Source organism: Salvelinus namaycush, chromosome 33, assembly GCF_016432855.1.
Source record: "Salvelinus namaycush isolate Seneca chromosome 33, SaNama_1.0, whole genome shotgun sequence".
In the NCBI taxonomy this organism is placed as follows: Eukaryota; Metazoa; Chordata; class Actinopteri; order Salmoniformes; family Salmonidae; genus Salvelinus; species Salvelinus namaycush.
In genome coordinates this window covers 21,538,266-21,564,967 of record NC_052339.1, presented here as the reverse complement: position 1 = coordinate 21,564,967, position 26,702 = coordinate 21,538,266, and the positions used below count along the sequence as shown (strand labels likewise).

The 26,702-nt window shown below is 42.9% G+C and overlaps 2 protein-coding genes across 3 annotated transcripts; one reads left to right on the top strand and one right to left on the bottom strand.

Moving 5' to 3' along the window:
- Nucleotides 1-2,267: 2,267 nt before the first annotated feature.
- On the bottom strand, nucleotides 2,268-5,503 carry LOC120027951 (diamine acetyltransferase 1-like). The gene is made up of 6 exons (XM_038973043.1): nucleotides 5,223-5,503; nucleotides 4,688-4,739; nucleotides 4,504-4,590; nucleotides 3,379-3,480; nucleotides 3,215-3,255; nucleotides 2,268-2,863 (listed from the first exon to the last, which is right to left on the bottom strand). The coding sequence occupies exons 1-6, from the start codon at nucleotides 5,286-5,288 to the stop codon at nucleotides 2,687-2,689; spliced, it is 525 nt and encodes a 174-aa protein (XP_038828971.1). The 5' UTR covers nucleotides 5,289-5,503; the 3' UTR covers nucleotides 2,268-2,686.
- A 2,696-nt stretch (nucleotides 5,504-8,199) lies between these two features.
- LOC120027868 (acyl-coenzyme A thioesterase 9, mitochondrial-like) lies at nucleotides 8,200-24,972 on the top strand. Of its 2 annotated transcripts, XM_038972950.1 has the most exons (16): nucleotides 8,200-8,362; nucleotides 18,705-18,799; nucleotides 18,988-19,014; nucleotides 19,709-19,754; nucleotides 19,902-20,072; nucleotides 20,214-20,251; nucleotides 20,548-20,631; nucleotides 20,803-20,906; nucleotides 20,981-21,054; nucleotides 21,157-21,224; nucleotides 21,305-21,416; nucleotides 21,854-21,944; nucleotides 22,041-22,126; nucleotides 23,880-23,967; nucleotides 24,064-24,214; nucleotides 24,646-24,972. In XM_038972950.1, the coding sequence occupies exons 1-16, from the start codon at nucleotides 8,349-8,351 to the stop codon at nucleotides 24,702-24,704; spliced, it is 1,308 nt and encodes a 435-aa protein (XP_038828878.1). In that variant the 5' UTR covers nucleotides 8,200-8,348; the 3' UTR covers nucleotides 24,705-24,972. The 2 variants fall into 2 exon arrangements, with proteins under 2 accessions (XP_038828878.1, XP_038828879.1); XM_038972951.1 differs by lacking the exon at nucleotides 18,988-19,014.
- The last annotated feature ends 1,730 nt before the right edge of the window (nucleotides 24,973-26,702 follow it).

The window sequence follows — 26,702 nt, the reverse complement described above, 5'->3', positions numbered from 1 at the left end:
CTGGGACCCCAGGTGGGTGCAATTAATTATCAGGTAGAACAGGAAACCAGCAGGCTCCGGACCTTGTAGGGTAAGAGTTGAATACCCCTGCTCTAACACAATACATTCATTTGACTTTTTTTGGACCTCACTTGCGGTCCACTTTTTCCATGTGGTTTCTTCCTTCACAGACTCCATGAAATGATGACCTCTTCCTAAATATTTGGTCAAATTATTAATTTTATGTATGGGGGGCTCAACTTATCCCACTCTCCCTTATTTGAATTTTGGAACTAGATGTTCATATACTTTGAGGATGTTACAGCATGTCATCACACCCACCAGTGCTGAGAGCCTGCTGTAACTGTTATTACCATCATCTATGCCTAAATTGGTTTTGGGTGGTTTGAACAACCAATTGATAACCAGGTTCTTGTTGTAAAAGACAATTTGTTTTCAATGACATGACCTGGATTACAAGAGGTGAAATTAACTATGTAGGTCTGTACCTGTGGATAGATTACACATTCAACACCCCTATATACACAGGCACACACAACACCCCCCATACACCTCTGTCTCTCCTGTAACATGATACATCCCATTTCCTCCTGCTCTGTTACCATCCCAACTAACCATGCCAACGGACACCCTTGACTCCTGTCAGCTGTTCTCTGACCTCAATTGAATGTTTATGTCTAGCCAAATCTTAATGCGCATAATATTTTGTTTTGCTATTTATGTATTTATTTCCAGAGACATCCCCCCCCATCAATGATCCACTGCAGAACATTACATAAATTATTTCAAACGTTGAAGATTTATTTGAGCATTGTGTTTTTTATTTTTTGTATTGATTGTCCACCTCCCTACTTTCTAGGAACAGAAAAATGGTCATAATAAATTAATCTCATATCTGAGTTATTGCTAATAAACTTAAGTGCATGTTTTCATATGCCTCTAGCATTCTCACAGAGAGGGTAGTCTGTTCATACTCTATATGGGATATTCTGGTCAGGTCTGAAGGCTTTTATGTGTGGAATTAGTTGTTCAAACAGGGACTGTTCCCGCCCCGTAAAACTTACATGAGGAAGCAGTTCATCTGCAACTCCAGCCTGGCCCCACATCTTGATGTGCTTTAGCCAACTCCTATCAACCCTTACTGATGGGACCAGGCTAACACTGTACAAACTGAATCTGCTGTAACCCTGACCAAATGATTTCTGAAGTTGACTCCAGTTTCCATCCGCAGTGAGGGTGAGCGAGTTAGGGTAGGTATATTGGGGGTATCTGTTGGTGTGACCCACTAGGGTCTTGTTTGTGTGAATGAATGCCTGTATTTGTGCAACCAAGTGATCAACACACGTGTGTACAAGAATAGAACATTGTTATAGTTTAGAAAGGGTTGGATAAAGACCCCATGGGGTGTTTTAATCTCCCTGTTGTGTCTAAAGAGATTAACCGCGTTTAAAGCTCTGGACAAACAGGTCATGGAGTCTATGAAAATATTATGGCCCGTCTTAAAATGAAGAATGCTGTCTCTTTTCAGCACCCCCCTATCCTTCTACCTCGTTCTCTCAGATGTAAATATTGTGGTCTATGCTGTACGTGGATCAACATTAACTAAGTCAATTAAACACTGTCCTGCCCTATTTCCTACCAGCTTTGAGTTCATATGGTTTAAGGTGGAGTACAACTGTTTACTAAAGACAATGGAAGACTTATCACTCCTTTAGTTGGTTGTTACTGAACTTGAAACTGCTCTGTCCTTAAACACACATTTGGCAAAAGCCAAATAGAAAAAGGAGAGCTGTGAAACTTCATAATTAGAGCGTTAGGCCTTTTCTTAGTTTGAGTGTTGGGGAAAACCCTGAGAAAGGGCCACTGTGTTTACAGTAAAGAGGATCTGTCCGTCTGTGAAAAGGGTTGGGATGCAGTGTTTGTATACTCTAAACTGGGCCACTACACTGTTAGTTTGTGAAAGTGTTTGTTGATCAGGCAATGCTGTAGTGAATGTTCAGTCAGTGAAAAACAAACCATCACATTGATATGCATTTCTACGCCCCCGGTTTCTGCAAGATCTGACTAGAACGTTTGTGTGCCTGCACGTGTTCCACTCCCCTGCTCTCCATAGACTTAACAGACCACACATTCCCCTTTCACAGAGGAAGAGATAAAGTATGACAGAGGGAGCGAGAAAGAGGAAAAGGCTGATGACATCACCATTCTGGGATTTCATTGTAAAGCCCCCGGCTTCCTAGATCTAGAGAAGTCAGTCACCACACAAATATGCTCTGAACCTTTTAATTGCAAAAACACACATTAAAACTACAAATCACTATTTTAGCATTAGTTACCCAGATTGGTCTATAAGGAAACGGAGCACGCTACACCCTTTCAGGTTCTAGATAGGATTCCTACACAAAAGGCTTTAAGGTTTGTTGATTAGTAGAATAAACTAAAAACTACATCACCTACTAAAATGATGGCTTTAGATAAATACTCGATCTATTAAAATAAAATTATTCATGAACCCTAAATTAAGTGATTTAGTAATGTTTAATGCCCCTTTTTAATAATAATAATAATCTATTGTCAGTAGTCACACACCCCACTGCTGAAGTGAGAGACAGGCAAATAATTAACTGAATTGAAATCGACCAAGTCTCACTCCAATCCCCATCTTTCTCTGTGTCTCTGGGCCAGCTCACTCTTCAGGGCCGGATGACATCTTGAGGAGAGAGCTCTTGTCGATCTTGAAGAGTCTCCATCCCTCCTCCAGAGAGAGGTCGGCGGCGCCGCGACGCTTGTAGAACTCTATCGACGCCTGGTTGCCCTCGGCGACGATGAAGTGCATGCTGCTGCAGCGAGACTTGACCGCCGTCTGAGGGGGAGAGAGGAAGAGAGCAGGCGTGCATCAGCGTACCAGACAGTGATTGTGAGCTTTCCCCACCCCCCCTCACACAAAGCCATCCGAATCTAAAAATCAGCTTTTCCTGCCAACACCATTTATTTTTTCCCAATACATATTCATTGATTATTTCAACAGCAATAAACAAACAGAACAGGAGTGGAATCAGCTATTTGTACAAAGAATCATAACTCACTGAAATGGGCTCTATAGAAAGTATGGCATTCTGTTTGAGTCATTGACCTATTTCTACAACAGGATTCTGACCAGAGCCATGTAAAAACTGTCTGACATCTACCATCTAATAACTCCTAAGTTACTCACATGACTGAGGAGCTTGAGGATCTCTGAGCCGATGCCAAACCCTGGTGGGAAAAGAGAGAAGACAATGGGAAAGCAGTAAAAATGGACGGACGATGAGAGAGTTTATGGTTATTGGTAAGGTCAGTGAGGAAGAAAGAGACAGGAGAGGAAGTGTTTGTGCTTACCCCTGTACTCTTTCATGACGAAGAAGTCTTCCAGGTAAAGCAGCTTGCCGATCCAGGGGTCATAGGTGAAGTAGTACATGGCAAAACCAATTACCACAGGACCTAGACAAAAATAAGTAACCACATAAATACAAGCCTGACGTAGTATAACAGAGCTTGTTCCCGAGTTACCCCAAAACACCGAATGAAGGTCAGTTCAGAATTCTGCCCTAAATGGTTATGAGCAGCAAGGATGTGGGATGGCGGATCACAGATCTGTGATTAAGGATAACTTCAACCTTCAGCTCTAAACTCAGTCTGGTTTTAGTGAGGCTAGAGGACTGTGTAAAGAGGAGACGTGTCAGTTGGGCAGTGGTGTAAAGTACTTAAGTAAAAATACTTTAAAGTACTACTTGGGGGTATCTGTACTATTTATATTTTCCATTCAACTTTTACTTCACTACATTCCTAAAGAAAATACGGTACTTTTTACTCCATACATTTTCCCTGACACCTAAAAGTACTTGTTACATTTTGAATGCTTAGCAGGACAGGGAAAATTGTCAAATTTATGCATTTATCAAGAAAACATCCCTGGTCATCCCTACTGCCTCTGATCTGGCAGACTCACTAAACACACATGCTTCATTTGTAAATTGTCTGAGTGTTGGCGATAGCCCCTGGCTATCCGTAAATGTCAAAAATAAATAATTGTGCAGTCTGGTTTGCTTTTACTCAAGTACTATTTTACTGAGTGACTTTCACAATACAGTACTTTTACCACCACTGCAGTTGGGGTTGTGTTGGGAGAATTGAACGCATGCAGTTTACACGCACACACAGACCATAAGAGGAAGTAAGACAAAGTGTACCCATCAGCCTCTCGCTGAGAGAGACAGACATGTACAGCTACAATGTTTCAAACCCACATACTTCTCATAGAGAAAGTGTAAGTAAAGTGTTGGGCTCCTCCCAGACACCAAAGCTCATGTAATTGTGTACACTGACAATATAACTGAAGAAAGAGATGCGTCTGTATACAGTACAAACTGGGCTAACAGGTTTGAGCTATGTTTGGCATAGGGAAAGTAACTACATGCATTGAGAGGCAATGTTGGGGGTGATTGGAGATTCACAATCTCTTACCATTGTTGTTGTTGCGCTCCTCACTGGGGTCTTCCGCCACCAGGCAGTGGTAAAATGGGTGGTCCCCAAATCCGTCCTCGAGCAGATCTGTTATTACAAACATTATAAATGCAATTTAAGCTCTGTGTGCGGTCAATCACACGGTAAGCAGGACATAAATGGTTTCAGTTTCATTCAGACTCACCTTTCTCAGTCAGTATTACTTGATCTTCCATGTCTTCGTATTTAGCCAGTTCCTAAACAGAAGCGGAAACATGTCAGAATCAAAACCAAGAACACGTCAAATGGGGAACGTGTATGACTGACTGAGATAGTTGACCGTCAACGGACAGAGAACGTTAACGTTATAAACACCTCATTAAACGGAGGAAAGAAGGATCCTTGCCAACGTAAACAAATAAACTACAGAGCCAACTGTGATACCGACGGATATCCAGAGGAAATCGTCGGTATTTATGTCACCTTCAGACACAAGTTTGCGGTTTCTTTGAATGAAGTCAAACAAAACGATTTCGTCTAGGCTTAAGCGGGGCTACAAAATAACAACATCAAAGAAAGGGTCTCAAGTTCAGGGCCAGATGGGTGTCTAGTGTAGGCTAAACATACTTCAGTATACTTTCCAACAACTTTCGCAAAACTAAAATTAAGTAAATCTACGCAAAACAGTAGACAGTGCATTTATTTATTCTCCTCGTCAAATGTTTTTGTTTACGGCCTACCTTTATGAGTCGCAGTATGTCAGGCACATCTTTGGGTTCCGCTTTCCGCAATTTAAAACGGTCCATTTTCTTCTTTTACTCTTTTTCCCTTTTCTCACTAAACCTCTGTATGTGAAGTGAAGCAGGAGAAGTTTCTTCATTCGCGTCCCAGGAGTTTAAACCTCCGCAGTCAGTCTGGGATCCTGACGCCTATGTCGGGAGAGTTTACATGCAGCAGTAACCTATCTGGGTCGGATCAGCTGGACTGGATCGTGCTTTGTCTCGCACCGCGGTTTTATACGGACCAAGGAGGGTTGGGGAGGTTAACCGGAACTCGGCAGTTTCTGGCCAATTGGAACGAAAGATCGACGACACGTCGCAAGTTTCTCTGTTGTTTTCTCCCGTCAAGAGATAACTTGCCTGACGAGTCACCCTGAATTTAATGGCCTTATTTCACAAGTGAAGTAGGGCCATTCTGCTGCTCGCTATAACGTCATTTTGCCATGCGATGTGGATGGGTAGCCAGGCAACGAGATAACAGGTTCAAATTATATATTTTTCACTGCATCTAGCCCAGTCTGTACTTTAGCACTTTTTTTCTTTAAATGTCTTTAACTATTTATACATAGTGGAATTCTACATAATGTATTGAGTAGAAATATCTACAGAAATTGGTTACATAGATTTTGCACAGGCCAAGACTACAGTGGAATGGCCGATAATAACAGGCTCAGTAGCCTATGTAATTACTGGATTGTAGCCAGTGCAGCACGACCAGTTACTTTTATATTGACCCTGGATTGCTGATGCTGGTAGGAGCAGTCCTCCATAGGAATGAATGGAATTCTACAGTATTTCAATTACATTTTTCAAGGACAAAATTACATATATTTAAATATGTTTGTTGTGGGTATAAAAATAATAAAGAGAGTCGCACACTATATAAAAACTCGTAGTAATTTATGGGTAAATCACCAACGTTTCGGCATCACTGTGCCTTCTTCAGGGTTATTGTAGTGGGAACAGTAACATTAGTACTCTCAAAAAAATACCTCAAGAATTTTTTTATTTTTTGTTGTTGTTATTTTTATGTTTAGCTCACATAATTTAAAATCATGCATTAAAGTGTTTGTAATAGAATAAACGTGTCAAAAACTAACGTAGACATTAATAAATTGATTTCTGTAGCTTCCAAGATATTGGCTGTAAGGTGGCTTCAATACAGCGCCCCCTGTCAGTCATCCAGGGTTTTTACACGTCATTGGTCACGACTAGTGTTTGTATTTATGTAGCAATTGAGGTGGAATATAGAATGTTAATTATGTGGTGCCATATGACTAGGACTTACATGTACAGCTGAAGAGTTTATTTCCAAAACGCTACATCCGTTTTCAGAAATGTTGGTAAATGAGCTTTTATTGTTTAAAGAACTTATGAGAGATTGGTGTGTTTTTTCTGTATCTAATCATGGCATGGGGTTGTTCAATGACATACATGTTGTATATGTTTAAATCTATCACTTTATACGGACCATGGTTTCATTTCAGAGAGACAAATAATAATGTTTCAACTCTATATCTGACATGGTACAGGTGGCTTCTTTTTTTAAGCCCATAATGTGTGAGGTGTATACTTTTGTTTCAAAGTAGATTTGTTTAAGACTACTACGAAACACTGTGTGATCCTGATTTAGCCCACTGCAGTAAAAGGTTAAAAATAATTCTACACTGTAACATGAGATCTGTATGTAAAACATTTACATTTTAGTCATTTAGTAGACGCTCTTATCCAGAGCGACTTACAGTTAGTGCATGTATCTTAAGATAGCTAGATGAGACAACAAAATATCAGAGTCAAATATACAGCACATGAACATTCCATTCCAGCTATAAAAAAAAACACATTTCAATAAAATCTATGAATAAAAAAATCTGAGAACAGTATTATTTTACACACACACATGAAGGTAAGCTATGCAATCATAAGCTATGCAATCATTTATTATAAAAGCGTTTTGGAAATAAACTCTTCATGTACACTCACGTAAAAATATGCTTATACTCTTTGACAATAAATCGATCTTCAAACTTTAGTTTAGAGGTGAACTAACTCTTGAATTGCTACAACAACAGCAAAGTTTGTACATCCAATAAGGATTTCCCTGCAAAGCTGTGTCCCACCAGTTACACTGCTCTTGTCCATCTACCAGGTCAAAATTTGACATTGTAGAATGTGCTGGAGACATGTTATCAGAATACTGTCTCGTACCCCCCATCGAACGTAGTCTAACAACTTTGTTCTCTCTCACCTTGCCCCCCCCCCCACCCCCCACTGACCCTCACAGGTGAGAGTGTGGACTGGAATGTGGGTTTTTCCATGTTACAGCCCAGAATAGCTATTTGAATGTGGAATACTGCAATTAATGACAAAGGCCTCATCATGACCCAGGCATAATGAGGAGCTGTAAATGGTTAATAACAAATAAAGTATGTGACAGAGCCAACAGAGGTCTAATATTCCTCTCAAACTGGGCCCTATCTAAAGGAGAAGAGACAGAGGGGCTTGAATCAGTGGCACTGCAGTTACAGGGAAGCTGTGCCATAAAGTTGCAGACCTCTTGGCGGAGGCCATATGTACTCACATACAGGGAGGTTAAAGGGGCAATCTGCCATTTGTACATACATTTTTGGACGTTTAAGTAATATATATGGAATATACCCATTGATTCAAGCAGAATATAACTTATAAATGCCTCATGAGCTTTAAGTTAAACTGGTACCCCATCACAACCCAAAATATAAGCTAATTTGTCTCCATTGTTTGTTAACAATTGTTAACAAACATAGCCTCAATGCTTAAAACAAAATAAAACATATCTTTAATGGTAAGTCCTTGCATCCATAGCTCTGTCTATGAATTTGAGAGTGAATTACACCATCCATTATATCCGCAAAATAATTGCGCACTTATTTTTAGTAGTACGGTACGTACAGCCAAGGGCAAATGTCCACAGGAAAGCATCTACAATTTCAGTGGTGTCACTCTTTGTATAATTAGCTTAATAATCTGTCCCCCCGTTTTGGAGTTGTATTTCGGTATTTAGCAAATTCAGCTAACTTCTCAAACATCTTCATATAGCACACGGAAATGCTGTCACCGAGGTGAGTGTGAGAGTGTAGAAGAGCTAGCTAAACCAGTCGAGTTCACAGAAATTGTAAAGCTAGTTAGCTAACGTTAGTTTGCTAATGTAGTAGCGTTAGCTAGCTAAAAGGCATTTCTTTGTAAAAAAGACAACACCATGAGCTCGAATGTGAAGTTCAAAGGAGCGTATCAAAATTGGTGTAAAATGAACGCTGAGTATGTTTTAGAAAAAATAAGGTATATATTGCATTTTCCAACCATTTTTCATCCCAAAAATGTGTAATAAGCATAGGCTTTGATTTCTGGTCAAACATATGGAAAATAGGTCTTAGAAAATATCTATTAGAAAAGTCAAAAGATATTAGAAATATATCAAAAATTATGTTGTAAAGGCCCCTGCCAACTAATTTCATCATTTATATTAAGTTTTGCAGAAATCATTTTATAGATAATGAACAGTTAAAATCATGTTTTTTTGTGAAATTTGATTATATTTGGATGAAACCAGATAAAAGTATGATGACCAAAGTATGAAAAATGATTGTTGCTTCTACATTGATCAAGTTTGATCATAAAGTTATTGCTTCCCTCCCTCATGTTAAACACTTGGATTCAGGAGCCTGGATCATTAAGGGAATAGGGTGACATCACCCTAACTCTTATTTTAATACACCAATGGTAACATGATATTCTCTTACCTAATTTAATAAGTACCAACATCAGAGAAGGTGTGTTTTCAGAGGGACGTGGTTTATATACAGTGCATTTGGGAAAGTATTCAGACCCCTTACCCTTTTCCACATTTTGTTACACTACAGCCTTATTCTAAAATTGATTAAATATTTTTTCCCCCTCAATCTGCACACAATACCCCATAATGACAAAGCAAAAACAGGTTTTTAGAAATGTTTGCAAATGTAATAAAAATATAAAAACAGAAATACCTTATTTACATAAGTATTGAGACCTTTTGCTATGAGACTTGAAATTGAGCTCAGGTGCATCCTGTTTCCATTGATCATCCTTGAGATGTTTCTACAACTTGATTGGAGTCTGCCTTGTGTTAAGTTCAATTGATTGGACAGGGTTTGGAAAGGCAGAATCCTGTCCATATAAGGTCCAATAGTTGACAGTGCATGTCAGAGCAGAAACCAAGCCATGAGGTCGAAGGAATTGTCCGTAGAGCTCCGAGCAGGATCGTGTCGAGGCACAGATATGGGAAGGGTACCAAAACATTTCTGCAGAATTGAAGTCCCCAAGAACACAGTGGCCTCCAACATTCTTAAATGGAAGAAGTTTGGAACCACCAAGACTCTTCCTTGAGCTGGCCGCCCGGCCAAACTGAGCAATCAGGGGAGAAGGGTCTTGGTCGGGGAGGTGAGCATGAACCCAATAGTCACTCTGACAGAGCTCCAGAGTTCCTCTGTGGAGATGGGAGAACCTTCCAGAAGGACAACCATCTTTGCAGCACTCTACTAATCAGACCTTTATGGTAGAGTGACCAGAAGGAAGCCACTCTTCAGTAAAAGGCACATGACGGCCCGCTTGGAGTTTGCCAAAAGGCACCTAAAGGACCATGAAAAACCATGAGCCCATGAAAAACAAGATTCTCTGGTTTGATGAAACCAAGATTGAACTCTTTGGCCTGAATGCCAAGCATCACGTCTGGAGGAAACCTGGCACCATCCATCCCTACAGTGAAGCATGGTGGTGATGGCATCATGCTGTGGAGATGTTTTTCAGCGTCAGGGACTGGGGGACAAGTCAGGGTCGAGGGAAAGATGAACGGAGCAAAGTACAGAGAGATCCTTGATGAAAACCTGCTCCAGAGGGCTCAGGACCTCAGACTGGGGCGAAGGTTCACCTTCCAACAGGGCAACGACCCTAAGCACACAGCCAAGACAACGAAGGAGTGGCTTTGGGACAGGTCTCTGAATGTCCTTGAGTGGTCCAGCCAGAGCCCGGACTTCAAACCAATTGAACATCTCTGGAGAGACATGAAAATAGCTGTGCAGCAACACTCTCCATCCATCCTGACAGTGCTTCAGAGGATCTGCAGAGAAGAATGGGAGAAACTCCCAAATACAGGTGTGCCAGGCCTGTAGCATCATACCCAAGAAGACTTGAGTCTGTAATCACTGCCAAAGGTGCAACAAAGTAGTAAAGGGTCTGAATACATGTATTAAAAACAAGAAATCGAAATATCACATTTACATTTGCTAAAATTTCAAAAAACCTGTTTTTGCTTTGTCATTATGGGGTATTTTGTGTAGATTTGATGAGGGGGGGGAAACAATTTAATCCATTAGAATAAGGCTGTAACGTAACAAAATGTGGAGAAAGTCAAGGGGTCTGAATACTTTCCGAAGGTACTGTAGCTAGATAGTTACTTTGCTGGTGTCTACATTTGACTATATAGTGTCAGCAAATATATAATTAAAAGTTTACATTATTAATCAATGGCAAATATACTTATATGTTTCCACTTTCATCTGTGTCTGGTGTTAGCTACTTACTGGCTAGCTAGGTCTTCAGCCAGCCTGAAACAACCCTGCTCACTGCATCCACGTTTCTAGACATAGGCGCTTCAAAGAGCTGTTATTATGGCTGATATTTAGTTACTCATAATATTATGGGTGATATTTTAGTCACCCAAAAGGCAATTTTACATGATCAGAATGACTGTTCAGGACCTTTAAGAAATATCGCCTAGTGTCTACAAATCAAAGTTTATTTGTCACGTGCGCTGAATACAACAAGTGTAGACCTTACAGTGAAATGCTTACTTTTTTGCACCAATAGTGCAAAAAAGGTATTAGGTGAACAATAGATAGGTAAAGAAATAAAACAACAGTAAAAAGACAGTCTATATACAGTAGCGAGGCTATAAAAGTAGCGAGGCTACACACAGACATCGGTTAGTCAGGCTGATTGAGGTAGTATGTAGATATGGTTAAAGTGACTATGCATATATGATGAACAGAGAGTAGCAGTAGCGTAAAAGAGGGGGTGGTGGGTGGGACACAATGCAGATAGCCCGGTTAGCCACTGTACGGGAGCACTGGTTGGTCGGCCCAATTGAGGTAGTATGTACATGAATGTATAGTTAAAGTGACTATGCATATATGATAAACAGAGAGTAGCCGCAGCGTAAAAAGAGGGGTTGGGTTGGGGGGGGGGGGGGGGGGCACACAATGCAAATAGTCCGGGTAGCCATTTGATTACCAGTTCAGGAGTCTTATGGCTTGGGGGTAAAAACTGTTGAGAAGCCTTTTTGTCCTAGACTTGGCACTCCGGTCTTCCTCTGACACCGCCTGTAGAGGTTCTGGATGGCAGGCAGCTTAGCCCCAGTGATGTACTGGGCCGTACGCCCTTGCGGTCAGAGGCCGAGCAGTTGCCGTACCAGGCAGTGATACAACCAGTCAGGATGCTCTCGATGTTGCAGCTGTAGAACCTTTTGAGGATCTCAGGACCCATGCCAAATCTTTTTAGTTTCCTGAGGGGGAATAGGCTTTGTTGTGCCCTCTTCACGACTGTCTTGGTGTGTTTGGACCATTCTAGTTTGTTGTTGATGTGGACACCAAGGAACTTAAAGCTCTCAACCTGCTCCACTACAGCCCCGTCGATGAGAATGGGGGTGTGCTCGGTCCTCCTTTTCCTGTAGTCCACAATAATCTCCTTAGTCTTGGTTACTTTGAGGGAGAGGTTGTTATTCTGGCACCACCCGGCCAGGTCTCTGACTTCCTCCCTATAGGCTGTCTCGTCGTTGTCGGTGATCAGGCCTACCAAATCAAATTTATTTATATAGCCCTTACATCAGCTGATATATCAAAGTGCTGTACAGAAATCCAGCCTAAAACCCCAAACAGCAAGCAATGCAGGTGTAGAAGCACGGTGGCTAGGAAAAACTCCTTGGAAAGACCAAAACCTAGGAAGAAACCGAGAGAGGAACCAGGCTATTAAGGGGTGGCCAGTCCTCTTCTGGCTGTGCCGGGTGGAGATTATAACAGAACATGGCCAAGATGTTCAAATGTTCATAAATGACCAGCATGGTCAAATAATAGCAATCACAGTGAACAGGTCAGGGTTCCATAGCCGCAGGCAGTACAGTTGAAACTGGAGCAGCAGCACGGCCAGGTAGACTGGGGACAACAAGGAGTCATCATTCCAGGTAGTCCTGAGGCATGGTCCTAGGGCTCAGGTCCTCCGAGAGAGCATACTTAAATTCACACAGGACACCGGATAAGACAGGAGAAATACTACAGATATAACAGACGACACACTGTTGTGTCATCTGCAAACTTAATGATGGTGTTGGAGTCGTGCCTGGCCATGCAGTCGAGGGTGAACAGGGAGTACAGGAGAGGACTGAGCACACACCCCTGGGGAGCCCCAGTGTTGAGGATCAGCTTGGCAGATGTGTTGCTACCTACCCTCACCACCTGGGGGCGGCCCGTTAGGAAGTCCAGGATCCAGTTGCAGAGGGAGGTGTTTAGTCCCAGGATCCTTAGCTTAGTGATGAGCTTTGAGGGTACTATGGTGTTGAACGCTGAGCTGTAGTCAATGAATAGCATTCTCACGTAAGTGTTCCTTTTGTCCAGGTGGGAAAGGGCAGTGTGGAGTGCAATAGAGATTGCATCATCTGTGGATCTGTTTGGGCGGTATGCAAATTGGAGTGGGTCTATGGTTTCTGGGATAATGGTGTTGATGTGAGCCATTACCAACCTTTCAAAGCACTTCATGGCTACACACGTGAGTGCTACGGGTCCGTAGTCATTTAGGCAGGTTGCCTTTGTGTTCTTGGGCACAGGGACTATGGTGGTCTGCTTGAAACATGTTGGTATTACAGACTTAATCAGGGACATGTTGAAAATGTCAGTGAAGACACCTGCCAGTTGGTCAGCACATGCCCGGAGCACACGTCCTGGTAATCCGTCTTGCCCCGCAGCCTTGTGTATGTTGACCTGTTTAAAGGTCTTACTCACGTCGGCTACGGAGAGCGTGATCACACAGTCGCCTGGAACAGCTGATGCTCTCATGCATGCCTCAGTGTTGCTTGCCTCGAAGCGAGCATAGAAGTGATTTAGCTCGTCTGGTAGGCTTGTGTCACTGGGCAGCTCGCGGCTGTGCTTCCCTTTGTAGTCTGTAATAGTTTGCAAGCCCTGCCACATAAGACAAGCGTCGGAGCCGGTGTAGTATGATTCAATCTTAGCCCTGTATTGACGCTTTGCCTGTTTGATGGTTCGTCGCAGGGCATAGCAGGATTTCTTGTAAGTTTCCGGGTTAGAATCCCGCACCTTGAAAGCGGCAGCTCTACCCTTTAGCTCAGTGCGAATGTTGCCTGTAATCCATGGCTTCTGGTTGGGGTATGTACGTACAGTCACTGTGGGGACGACGTCCTCGATGCACTTATTGATAAAGCCAGTGACTGATGTGGTGTACTCCTCAATGCCATCAGAAGAATCGCGGAACATTTTCCAGTCTGTGATAGCAAAACAGTCCTGTAGTTTAGCATCTGCTTCATCTGACCACTTTTTTATAGACTGAGTCACTGGTGCTTCCTGGTTTAATTTCTGCTTGTAAGCAGGAATCAGGAGGATAGAGTTGTGGTCGGATTTACCAAATGGAGGGCGAGGGAGAGCTTTGTACGCGTCTCTCTGTGTGAAGTACAGGTGATCTAGAATTTTTTTCCCTCTGGTTGCACATTTAACATGTTGTTGGAAATTTGGTAGAACTGATTTAAGTTTCCCTGCATTAAAGTCTCCTGCCACTAGGAGCGCCGCCTCTGGGTGAGTGGTTTCCTGTTTGCTTATTTCCTTATACAGCTGACAGTGCGGTCTTAGTGCCAGCATCCGTCTGTGGTGGTAAATAAACAGCCACGAAAAGTATAGCTGAAAACTCTCTAGGCAAGTAGTGTGGCCTGCAATTTATCACAATCTACTCTACTTCAGGCGAGCAAAATCTAAAGACTTCCTTCGATTCCGTGCACCAGCTGTTGTTTACAAATATGCACAGACCGCCCCCCTTCGTGTGTCCCGCTAGCTGAATATCCATGTCGTCATTCAGCCACGATTCCGTAGACCTACCAATTAGCTATTGTTTTTATTTTTTACTGATCATTTTGTTTATGATTTATTAAGTGATTGAAATGTGTCAATGTGTTACCAAATCTTTAACAGAATGACCAAAAAAATCAGTAACAGAATGACTGCAACTGAATTCTACTCTCCCCCCTTCCACTGACATACTGTTATGTTCAGCTCATAGTGTCTCCTGCTACTGTCCTCCCTTCCACTGACATACTGTTATGTTCAGCTCATAGTGTCTCCTGCTACTGTCCTCCCTTCCACTGACATACTGTTATGTTCAGCTCATAGGGTCTCCTGCTACTGTCCTCCCTTCCACTGACATACTGTTATGTTCAGCTCATAGTGTCTCCTGCTACTGTCCTCCCTTCCACTGACAAACTTAAATAAAGCCTAGTTAAATAAATGTTATGTTCAGCTCATAAGATCTCCTTCCACTGGCATATTGTTATGTTCAGCTCATAGGATCTCCTTCCACTGGCATATTGTTATGTTCAGCTCATAGGATCTCCTTCCACTGGCATATTGTTATGTTCAGCTCATAGGATCTCCTTCCACTGGCATATTGTTATGTTCAGCTCATAGGATCTCCTTCCACTGGCATATTGTTATGTTCAGCTCATAGGATCTCCTTCCACTGGCATATTGTTATGTTCAGCTCATAGGATCTCCTTCCACTGGCATATTGTTATGTTCAGCTCATAGGATCTCCTTCCACTGGCATATTGTTATGTTCAGCTCATAGGATCTCCTTCCACTGGCATATTGTTATGTTCAGCTCATAGGATCTCCTTCCACTGGCATATTGTTATGTTCAGCTCATAGGATCTCCTTCCACTGGCATATTGTTATGTTCAGCTCATAGGATCTCCTTCCACTGGCATATTGTTATGTTCAGCTCATAGGATCTCCTTCCACTGGCATATTGTTATGTTCAGCTCATAGGATCTCCTTCCACTGGCATATTGTTATGTTCAGCTCATAGGATCTCCTTCCACTGGCATATTGTTATGTTCAGCTCATAGGATCTCCTTCCACTGGCATTTTGTTATGTTCAGCTCATAGCATAATGGCTTTCTTTCTGTCGCGTGGTGGTCAAAGCAATAGTGTAAAAACAGTGCAGACAACCCCTTCCTCTCCCTCTCTCCCTGTCTCTTCTCTCTCTCTCCAGCTAATGTCACTTCTCCTGGCTCTTACTGACATCTACCCATGACCCCCCCCCCCCCCCCCCCCCCCCCCAACTTTCCATTTACTGTAACCAGCCCTCTCACCCACTGAGCACTGGCGGACACCAGATGTCCATGGACGTTGAAAGTAGTTGAAATTTGGTCAGTCCAAGTCTGAACCACTTGTAAACGTCTGCTTCACAAGTTTGGACAGTACAGTATAGTAAAGTGCAATACAGTAGAGAAGTAGAGTATAGCTCAGTACAATACTGTACTGTAGAGTTTAGTACGGAGATTGTGGAGATTATAAGAGTACATGGTCATTAAGGCCAGATCGTTCTTCAAGATGTTCAAACATTCATAGATGACCATCAGGGTCAAATAATAATCACAGTGGTTGTAGAGGGTGCAACAGGTCAACACCTCAAGAGTAAATGTTATTTGGCTTTTCTTTTCCGAGCATTCAGAGGTTGAGACAGCAGGTTCGGTAGAGTGGAGAGTTTCGTATATGTTATTTGTCTTCAGGAAGGCAACAGCTTTTTCCCCCAAAATTGAGAGGCCGATTTAAAATAAAATAAACATTTAAAAAAAAAAATAATAATAATCTAGGTCAAAGTTTGGCTTTTTCAAGAGTGGCATTATTACTGCCACTTTTAGTGAGTTTGGTACACATCCAGAGGATAGGGAGCCATTTATTATGTTCAACATAGGAAGGCCAAGCACAGGAAGTAGCTCTTTCAGTAGTAGGCAGCTGGAAGGCTTAGAGGCCATTACTATTTTTGTGAATGTGTCGAGAGATACAGGATTAAATAACTTGAGTGTCTCCATTGACCTTAGGTCCTGGCAGTTCTGTGCAGACTCAGGACAACTGCGTTTTGGAGTAATATGCAGATTCAAAGAGGAGTCTGTCATTTGCTTTCTAATGATCATGATATTTTCATTGAAGAAGTTCATGAATGGGGTGGCAGGTAGCCTAGTGGTTAGAGCGTTGGGCCAGTAACCGAAAGGTTGCTAGATCAAATCCCTGAGCTGACAAGGTAAAAATTAGAGGTCGACCGATTATTCGGAATGGCCGATTTCAAGTTTTCATAACAATCGGTAATTACAAATATATATATATATATCGGCCAATTAATCGTTATCGGCTTCTTTTGGTCCTCCAATAATCGGTATCGGTATCGGCATTGAAAAATCCTAATTGGTTGACCTCTAGTAAAAATCTGTCGTTCTGCCCCTGAACAAGGCAGTTAACCGACTGTTCCCCGGTAGGCCGTCATTGTAAATATGAATTTGTTCTTAATTGACTTGACTAGTTAAATAAAGGGAAGAAAAATAAATAAATAATAATAATATATATATATATATATATATATACACTGCTCAAAAAAATAAAGGGAACACTAAAATAACACATCCTAGATCTGAATGAATGAAATATTCTTATTAAATACTTTTTTCTTTACATAGTTGAATGTGCTGACTACAAAATCACACAAAAATTATCAATGGAAATCAAATTTATCAACCCATGGAGGACTGGATTTGGAGTCACACTCAAAATTAAAGTGGAAAACCACACTACAGGCTGATCCAACTTTGATGTAATGTCCTTAAAACAAGTCAAAATGAGGCTCAGTAGTGTGTGTGGCCTCCACGTGCCTGTATGACCTCCCTACAACGCCTGGGCATGCTCCTGATGTGGTGGCGGATGGTCTCCTGAGGGATCTCCTCCCAGACCTGGACTAAAGCATCCGCCAACTCCTGGACAGTCTGTGGTGCAACGTGGCGTTGGTGGATGGAGCGAGACATGATGTCCCAGATGTGCTCAATTGGATTCAGGCCTGGGGAACGGGCGGGCCAGTCCATAGCATCAATGCCTTCCTCTTGCAGGAACTGCTGACACACTCCAGCCACATGAGGTCTAGCATTGTCTTGCATTAGGAGGAACCCAGGGCCAACCGCACCAGCATATGGTCTCACAAGGGGTCTGAGGATCTCATCTCGGTACCTAATGGCAGTCAGGCTACCTCTGGCGAGCACATGGAGGGCTCCCCAAAGAAATGCCACCCCACACCATGACTGACCCACCGCCAAACCGGTCATGCTGGAGGATGTTGCAGGCAGCAGAACGTTCTCCACGGCGTCTCCAGACTCTGTCACGTCTGTCACATGTGCTCAGTGTGAACCTGCTTTCATCTGTGAAGAGCACAGGGCGCCAGTGGCGAATTTGCCAATCTTGGTGTTCTCTGGCAAATGCCAAACGTCCTGCACGGTGTTGGGCTGTAAGCACAACCCCCACCTGTGGACGTCGGGCCCTCATACCACCCTCATGGAGTCTGTTTCTGACCGTTTGAGCAGACACATGTACATTTGTGGCCTGCTGGAGGTCATTTTGCAGGGCTCTGGCAGTGCTCCTCCTGCTCCTCCTTGCACAAAGGCGGAGGTAGCGGTCCTGCTGCTGGGTTGTTGCCCTCCTACGGCCTCCTCCACGTCTCCTGATGTACTGGCCTGTCTCCTGGTAGCGCCTCCATGCTCTGGACACTACGCTGACAGACACAGCAAACCTTCTTGCCACAGCTCGCATTGATGTGCCATCCTGGATGAGCTGCACTACCTGAGCCACTTGTGTGGGTTGTAGACTCCGTCTCATGCTACCACTAGAGTGAAAGCACCGCCAGCATTCAAAAGTGACCAAAACATCAGCCAGGAAGCATAGGAACTGAGAAGTGGTCTGTGGTCACCACCTGCAGAACCACTCCTTTATTGGGGGTGTCTTGCTAATTGCCTATAATTTCCATCTGTTGTCTATTCCATTTGCACAACAGCATGTGAAATTTATTGTCAATCAGTGTTGCTTCCTAAGTGGACAGTTTGATTTCACAGAAGTGTGATTGACTTGGAGTTACATTGTGTTGTTTAAGTGTTCCCTTTATTTTTTTGAGCAGTGTGTGTATACAAGTCTACTGTACTGAAGTCCACTGTGCTGTTCTGTACTGTGCTGTAATGTGCTGTCCAAATTCAGTGGGCTACGTGCCAGGGACTAGAACTTTGAGTTTGAATGTTGTGGGCTTTGTGTTGACATGCCAGTGTTTTTTCCTTCCGTTCCACAGGTTCCGGTTCCTAAGGTCGGTGGCGTCCTTGACAACCATGACGTTCTCCCGGGGGCCTGTGTCTTTGCAGGGGAAGGCCCCGGACATGTCTGAGGGTAAGGCCATATACAACTGACTGACTAAGTATTTATATATTGGTTTGTTAATTGATTAATTAATTAATTGTTATGAACTTAATTTATACTACTCTTGGGGTATGATGACAAGACTAGAGGACATTGAGACTCCATCTAGTCTCCTGACCTCTAACCCATAACTTGTTTTGTGTCTCCACTCTCCACAGGAAATGCTCACTTGCTAATGTCCAATGGTGTGTTGGTAATCAACCCTGAATCCTAATTGTATAAAACACTTACTTAATTCAGTCTAAATTCAACTTAATCCTGCCTGCATGTATTTTAGCTCATCGTCTCTCAAACACACTACCTTGAACGCACTCTCTCTTTCTCTATCTCTATCCAGCACCCTGTGGTCTGTTGAGCTGGTTGTACGGCCTTGTTTCTCTCTTCCATTTCTTACAGACTGAACTATGAATGCACCCCTGGCCTGTGGCAGTGGCGGGCACCTCTTAACGATGCTGCTGTACCCTATTCTATAGTATGCAGAACTGTCTTGGTCATCTCTCTCTCTCTCTCAAGTGTCTTTCATATCGTCTCAACATTATGACATCACAGCGGCGCCAGTCAGGTGGGCCACAAACCAATAGGCAAATCTGAAATGACACCTTATTACCTTGTCAGTGCACTAGTGATTTCTCCCCATTGCGCGTACACCCTCGAGCTGCAGCGCAAAGCCACTCAGTGGCTCCATGTGCTAGCTGGAACAACAGTGGAGCTGATATTGTGTATCCTACCCAGACCTCACTAGTACTCTGTAGCTTGCTGCTGTCATTCTGTCTGAGATCATATGATTCCCATTGCACATTCTGTTCTGAGCACAGAATCAGTACACACACACACACACACACACACTGAGAGCTGATCAACTGTGTGGTTGTTTTTCAGTGCGCAACAGGCTGAGAGAGATTGTGGGAGCGTCCACTAACTGGAGGTACCAAACAGAACCAGTAAAGCTACTTTGTATTGAGATATTGATACCGTGACAGGAAGGCCTGTGTTTACTTGTTATAGATGTGTATGACCTTGTTAAACTCACAGCTCATTCCTGTTGTATCTCTCGCTATCTCCCATCCTGTAGAGACCACCAGCAGGCGTTAGCTGACCGTTTGTCATTGTCCAATCAGCTGGCTGGTTCTCAGGATGAGCTTCCTGTCCGCAGGATGAAGGACAGCTACATAGAGGCCCACCTTCCCCTAGGCACAGACCCTACCCTTAGAGAGAAATACCTCAACTACCTCAAAGGTGTCAGGTAACAGATACACACTCACACATTCTTCTCAAACACACACACACACACACACACACACACACACACACACACACACACACACACACACACACACACACACACACACTTCCTTCCCCCCTCTGTATGCTGTCTCAATTCCAGGTTTGGCCGTATCCTGGAGGATCTGGACAGTCTAGCAGGTATGACCATTTTTGTATTTTGTATTTTATTTTAACCTTTATTTAACTAGGCAAGTCAGTTAAGAAAAAAATCTTATTTTCAATGACAGCCTAGGAACAGTGGGTTAACTGCCTTGTTCAGGGGCAGAACGACATATTTTTACCTTGTCAGCGCTGGGATTCAATCTAGCAACCTTTCGGTTACTGGCCCAACGCTCTAACCACAAGGCTACCTGCCGACATCATCACCTCAACAACACACTGGTACTTGGTATTACTATTCACTCTCTCTCTCTTTGTCTCTTTCCCCCCCTCAGTGTTGATCTGTTACTCTCACACCCATAACAAGACACTTCAGAGATCTCCTCTGTCCATCGTCACTGCCCTGGTGGATAAGATAGGTATGACACCTAGCAGTCCTGGTACAACACCAGGGTGTACCGTATAGACCAGTGCAGTGTTTCTCAAATCTAATCCAGGGACACTTTTTCCTAGTGTCATTGAATATATATTGTTTGTTACTGTTGCAGTTTTGTAGTTGTGGCTTATTTCCCCTGTATGTGATGTCACAGACATGAGGAAACAAATCATCCACCCTGACTGTGACATCAAGTTCACTGGTCACGTGACCTGGGTGGGGAAGACCTCCATTGAAGCCAAGATGCACATGTCTCAGGTATACACGCGCGCGCACACACAGTAATATACTAATGTCCACAATAGTGATGTTATGTCTGTGTGTATGTACAGTACCACGGTGGGGCCTACACTCCAGTTCTGGACGCTACGTTTGTTATGGTGGCCAGAGACCCTGAGAACAAGAGGTATACAACATCCATCCAATCATCCATCCATTCAACCAACCATCCACAGTATCCATCCATGACTGATGTCTCTATTGCTCTGTCGGTTTCTGTCTCTCTCAGGGCAGCGTTTGTTAACCCTCTGAAGCCAGAGGGAATTGAGGAGGAGAAACTGTTTCAGCAGGGAGAGAGTAAGACAGACTACATCCTTATGTGTATATATTACTGTGTTTGTGTTTCTGTTATTTACTGTGTGTGTGTGTCCCTCCAGTCAATAAGACGCGTCGTATAGAGCTGAGTACAGCGTCTCTACTAAAGGTGGCCCCTACTGCTGAGGAGAGGAAGATCGTACACAGCCTGTTCCTCAACACCCTGGACAGCAAGTACGACACAAACACACACACACACATAAATATACACACACACACATCAAATATTTGTTTTTACATAAACAATAAGCGACTAAACTTCCATAGTGTATCTTTAAATCACACATCACAATGACTACAGTCATATTTTGTCATATCAAATTGTTGTCACATTGATGTTCCCATTTAAAATGAGATTAAAGTTAACTTAAGGTAGCAATAATCTTAATTGACTTCACACCCATTGTACAAACACATATAAGGCATAAAAATCTACAAGAGCAAACTCACTGAATCATAAGCTGTACGAAATATTATGTTTTTTTTGTTTGCTTCACTGTCAAATTACAAGTGTTACCTTATTAAATGATGAGAACACACACATCATAAAATCCAGTACAAGCATTTTGTGAGTGTGTGGTGATGCTGTCTGTCTGTGTGTTGTCCTGTAGGACAGTGAGTTTCCGTAGCAGAGTTCTGCCTCCTAACTCAGTATGGATGGAGGATGCCAAAGTCAAAGGACTGGAGATCTGCCATCCACAGGTTAGAGAGCGAGAGAGGGAAGGAGGGAGAGAGAAGCAGAGATATTTACAACCTGAAACATTTCTAATTTGTGCTGACTAAGATGTGTGTTTTCAGGAGAGGAACATCTTTAACAGGATCTTTGGAGGGTTTCTGATGAGGAAAGCTTACGAGCTGGGCTGGGCTAACGCATGTGTCTACGGGTGAGTGAGCGAATGTGTTCCCAGCAACCGAGAACATTCCCAGTTACAGTGTGACGTTATGACATGTACCCTAAACACACCTCAGCAACTATGTCTGGATTTAATTAAAATCATTCTGCAGAAATATTACAGGAATGTTCTGTTAGGGTTGATGAAGATGTTATTTAAAACACCCATAATATCAAACAAGGAACATTCCCACAAGACTCAAAGTTATAGTGCAATGTTTTGACATTTCCTTTTTCCACATTTTGTTACGTTACAGCCTTTTTCTACAATGGATTTTAAAAAATTCCCTCATCAATCTACACACAATACCACATAATGACAAAGCAGAAACAGGTTTTTAGAATTGTTTGCAAATGTATTAAACAAAAAAACAGATACTTTATTTACATAAGTATTCAGACCCTTTTCTATGAGACTCGAAATTGAGCTCAGGTGCATGCTGTTTCCATTGATCATACCACTCGGGGCTCCCGAGTGGCGCAGCAGTCTAAGGCACTGCATCTCACTGCTAGAGGCGTCACTACAGACCCTGGTTCGATCCTGAGCTGTATCACAACCGGCCATGATCGGGAGTCCCATAGTGCGGCGCACAATTGGCCCAGAGTCGTCTGGGTTAGGGGAGGGTTTGGCCGGGGTAGGCCATCACTGTAAAATAAGAATTTGTTCTTAACTGACTTGCCTAGTTAAATAAAGGTTAAAAAATTATCATTAAAAAGGGCCTTGGTCAGGGAGTTGACCAAAACCCCGATGGTCACTCTAACAGAGCTCCATAGTTCCTCTGTGGAGATGGGAGAACCTTCCAGAAGGACAACCATCTCTGCAGTACTCCACCAATCAGGCCTTTATGGTAGAGCGGCCAGACGGAAGCAACTCCTCAGAAAAAGGCACATGACAGCTGCTTGGAGTTGGCCAAAAGGCACCTAAAGGACTCTCAGACCAAGAGAAACAATATTCTCTTTGGCCTGAATGCTAAGCGTCACATCTGGAGGAAACCATCCCTACGGTAAAGCATTGTGGTGGAAGCATCATGCTGTGGGGATGTTTTTCAGCAGCAGGGACTGGAAGACTAGTCAGGGTCGAAGGAAAGATGAACAGAGCAAAGTACAGAGATCCTTGATGAAAACCTGCTCCAGAGCGCTCAGGACCTCAGACTGGGTCGAAAGTTCACCGTCCAACAGGACAACAACCCTAAGCGCACAGCCAACACAACGCAGGAGTGGCTTCGGGACAAGTCTCTGAATGTCCTTGAGTGGCCCAGCCAGAGCCCGGACTTGAACCCGATCGAACATCTCTGGAGAGACCTTAAAGTAGTTGTGCAGCGACGCTCCCCATCCAACCTGACAGAGCTTGAGAGGATCTGCAAAGAAGAATGGGAGAAACACCCCAAATACAGGTGTGCCAAGCATGTAGCGTCATACCCAAGAAGACTCAAGGCTGTAATCACTGCCAAAGGTTCTAAAACAAAGTACTGAGTAAAGGGTCTGAATACTTATGTAAATGTAATATTTCCCCCCCAAAAAATTTATATATACATTTGCAAAAAAAAATTAAAACCTGTATTTGCTTTGACATTATGGGGTATTGTGTTTAGATTGAGGAGGGGGGGGGGAAACAATTTAATACATTTTAGAATAAGGCTGTAACGTAACAAAATGTGGAAAAGGTCAAGGGGTCTGAATACTTTCCGAATGCACTGTACACCTGCGCATCCTCATTGTGTGTGTGTTCTCTCGCTCTGCTCCAGGGGGTGTCGGCCTAACTTGGTTGCCGTGGACGATATCCTCTTCCGGAAGCCAGTAGAGATTGGCTCCCTACTCCTGCTCTCATCACAGGTTTGTGTGTGGGTGTGCGCATGCAAGCATGTGCATTTGTGTGTTATATGATCTGCTCCAATTTCAGTGCTGACACATCCCTCTCTCCGCCTCCAGGTGTGTTACACAGAGGGAAAGTACATCCAGGTCAGAGTTCATACAGAGGTTCTTGACCCCATGACCCGGCAGCACAACACCACTAATGTCTTCCACTTCACCTTCGCCACAGACAAAGACGTCCCCAACATAGTGCCACAGAGCTACGGCGGTATGACCTCTAAGCCCTGACCTTTTAACTCTAACCCTAACATATGCCGCATTTAAGTCATGTCGGAAACTCGGGACCTCCGAGTTAAAATGAACGTTATTTATGTAGAGCTTCCTATTGGTTGATTCGGATACTTCCCTTGTGGGAAACGCGGGTTTGTTTATATTACGAGTAAGCAAGTTGGAAATGTCAGTTTGAGTTTCCGACATGACGTGAACTCAGCAATAATACCGCAGAGCTACCGAGGTATGACCTCTAACCCCTGACCTTTAAACTCTAACATTGCATGGCAGAGCTACGGAGGTACTGTTACTGGAACGTTTGTGCCAACAGAAAGAGATTAAAGTTATTGTAATGTTTTTACTGGAGATTCCACACAGTCTAACATTGGTCCACACAGTCTAACATTGGTCGTATGTGTCTATCTCCAGAGTCCATGTTGTACCTGGATGGAAAGAGACACTTTAACCAGACCCTGGAGTCTCAGTGAGACGTGATGAACACTGACGAACCCTGACCCAACACAACAACTACCTGCTAAAGCCTTAGTGTCCAGCCACCGCACCCGCACTCCTTACCGTACGGTGTGTGTGTGTATGTGTGTGTGTGTCTATTTGAATAACAAGGTATCTATTAATTTGTTTACCTCTATGTACCAAATATATATATTTATAAACTGGGTGGTTCGAGCCCTGAATGCTGATTGGCTGACAGCTGTGGTATATCAGACCGTATACCACGGGTATGGCAAAACATTTTGTTTTACTGCTTTAATTATGCTGGTAGCCAGTTTATAATAGCAATAAGGCACCTCGGGGATTTGTGTTATATGGCCAATATACCACGGCTAAGGGCTGTATCCAGTTACTCCGCGATGCGTCGTACCTAAGAACAGCCCTTAGACGTGGTATATTGGGCGGCAGGGTAGCCTAGTGGTTAGAGCGTTGGGCTAGTAACCGAAAGGTTGCAAGTTCAAATCCCCGAGCTGACAAGGTACAAATCTGTCGTTCTGCCCCTGAACAAGGCACTGTTCCTAGGCCGTCATTGAAAATAAGAGTTTGTTCTTAACTGACTTGCCTAGTTAAATAAAGGTTAAAAATGTAAGTCGCTCTGGATAAGAGCGTCTGCTAAATGACTTAAATGTAAATGTATATTGGCCATATAACACACCCCCTTGTGCCTTATTGCTTAAATATATGCATGATGTCTGTCTAGTATAGGTCAGTTTGGTGGTTGGTTCTTCTGGAGTCTGTTTACGTTCTGGGATCCTGGTTTGGGAACACAGATGTCAATAGTGCTATCACTTTTTTTCTACATAAAATCAAATGAAATTTTATATGTCACATGCCGAATGCAACAGGGGTAGAAATGCTTACTTACAAGCCCTTAACCAACAATGCTGTTTTAAGAAAAATATGAGTTAAGAAAAATATTTACTAAATAAACTAAAGTAAAAAATAAAAGAGCAATAATAAGAGAACAATAGTGAGGCTGTATACAGGGATACCGGCACCGAATCAATGTGCGGGGGCACCGGTTAGTCGAGGAAATTGAGGTAATATGTACATGTAGGTAGGGGTAAAGTGACTATGCATAGATAATAAACAGCGGGTAGCAGCAGCGTAAAAAAAAGGATGGGCAGTCAATGCAAATAGTCTGGGTAGCCATTTGATTAGCATGATTACATCAGCATGATTTTATATTTTGTCAAAATGTTATTCATGCTACACAGTCTTACATCTTTAACGCACAAACTTGTTTTTCACAGATACTCATCACAAGTCTTATTTTTATGTATTCTATTTTATATAAACTTCATCCGTGTGTACACTAGAGCGAGTGAATGGGTGTGTATGGGTTATTTAAGGGAAAGGGGCATCTTTGCTCAATTCGATCAAAGTTATGTAACAAATGAACACATATTTGCAATAAATATTTATCCTTCATTGTGATTCACGTGTATCCATCCGTCTTTTATTCATGTTCAACTATCAAAAATTTAAGGAAGGAAGCTGTTGTAAGTGTCCATACACACGTTAAAAGTCAACTCGACTGAGCAAATAAGAGTTATTTTCTTCAAGTAAAGGTTGTTGAGTTGGCTAAAGTCTGTTCAGGGTGCAGCGTTCCAGAATGTTCAGATAGAAATGTATTGTGTAGAACAGATATGATTGCCTGTCATGTAGAATAGGACATCATGTCGGCTCTATTCATTACATTTCTATCTGTTATGTTCTGAACATTTAACTTCATTGAACAGATCCCTCTGGTAGACTCAGTCGTTCACATCAGCTAGTCTAAATAATGGATTATAATTCCCCTGGATCTGGGATGATCTAGGGAGTGAGTCACAAACATCAGTCTCTCCCGGAAAAGATATATAGATATAGATATTACATTCATTGAAGCTGCAAGCAGCATTCCAGGGTCATCCTAGTACAAGGCCGGAGCCCCACAATGATCTGTTTACGGTCCCAAATGGGGTTCTGAC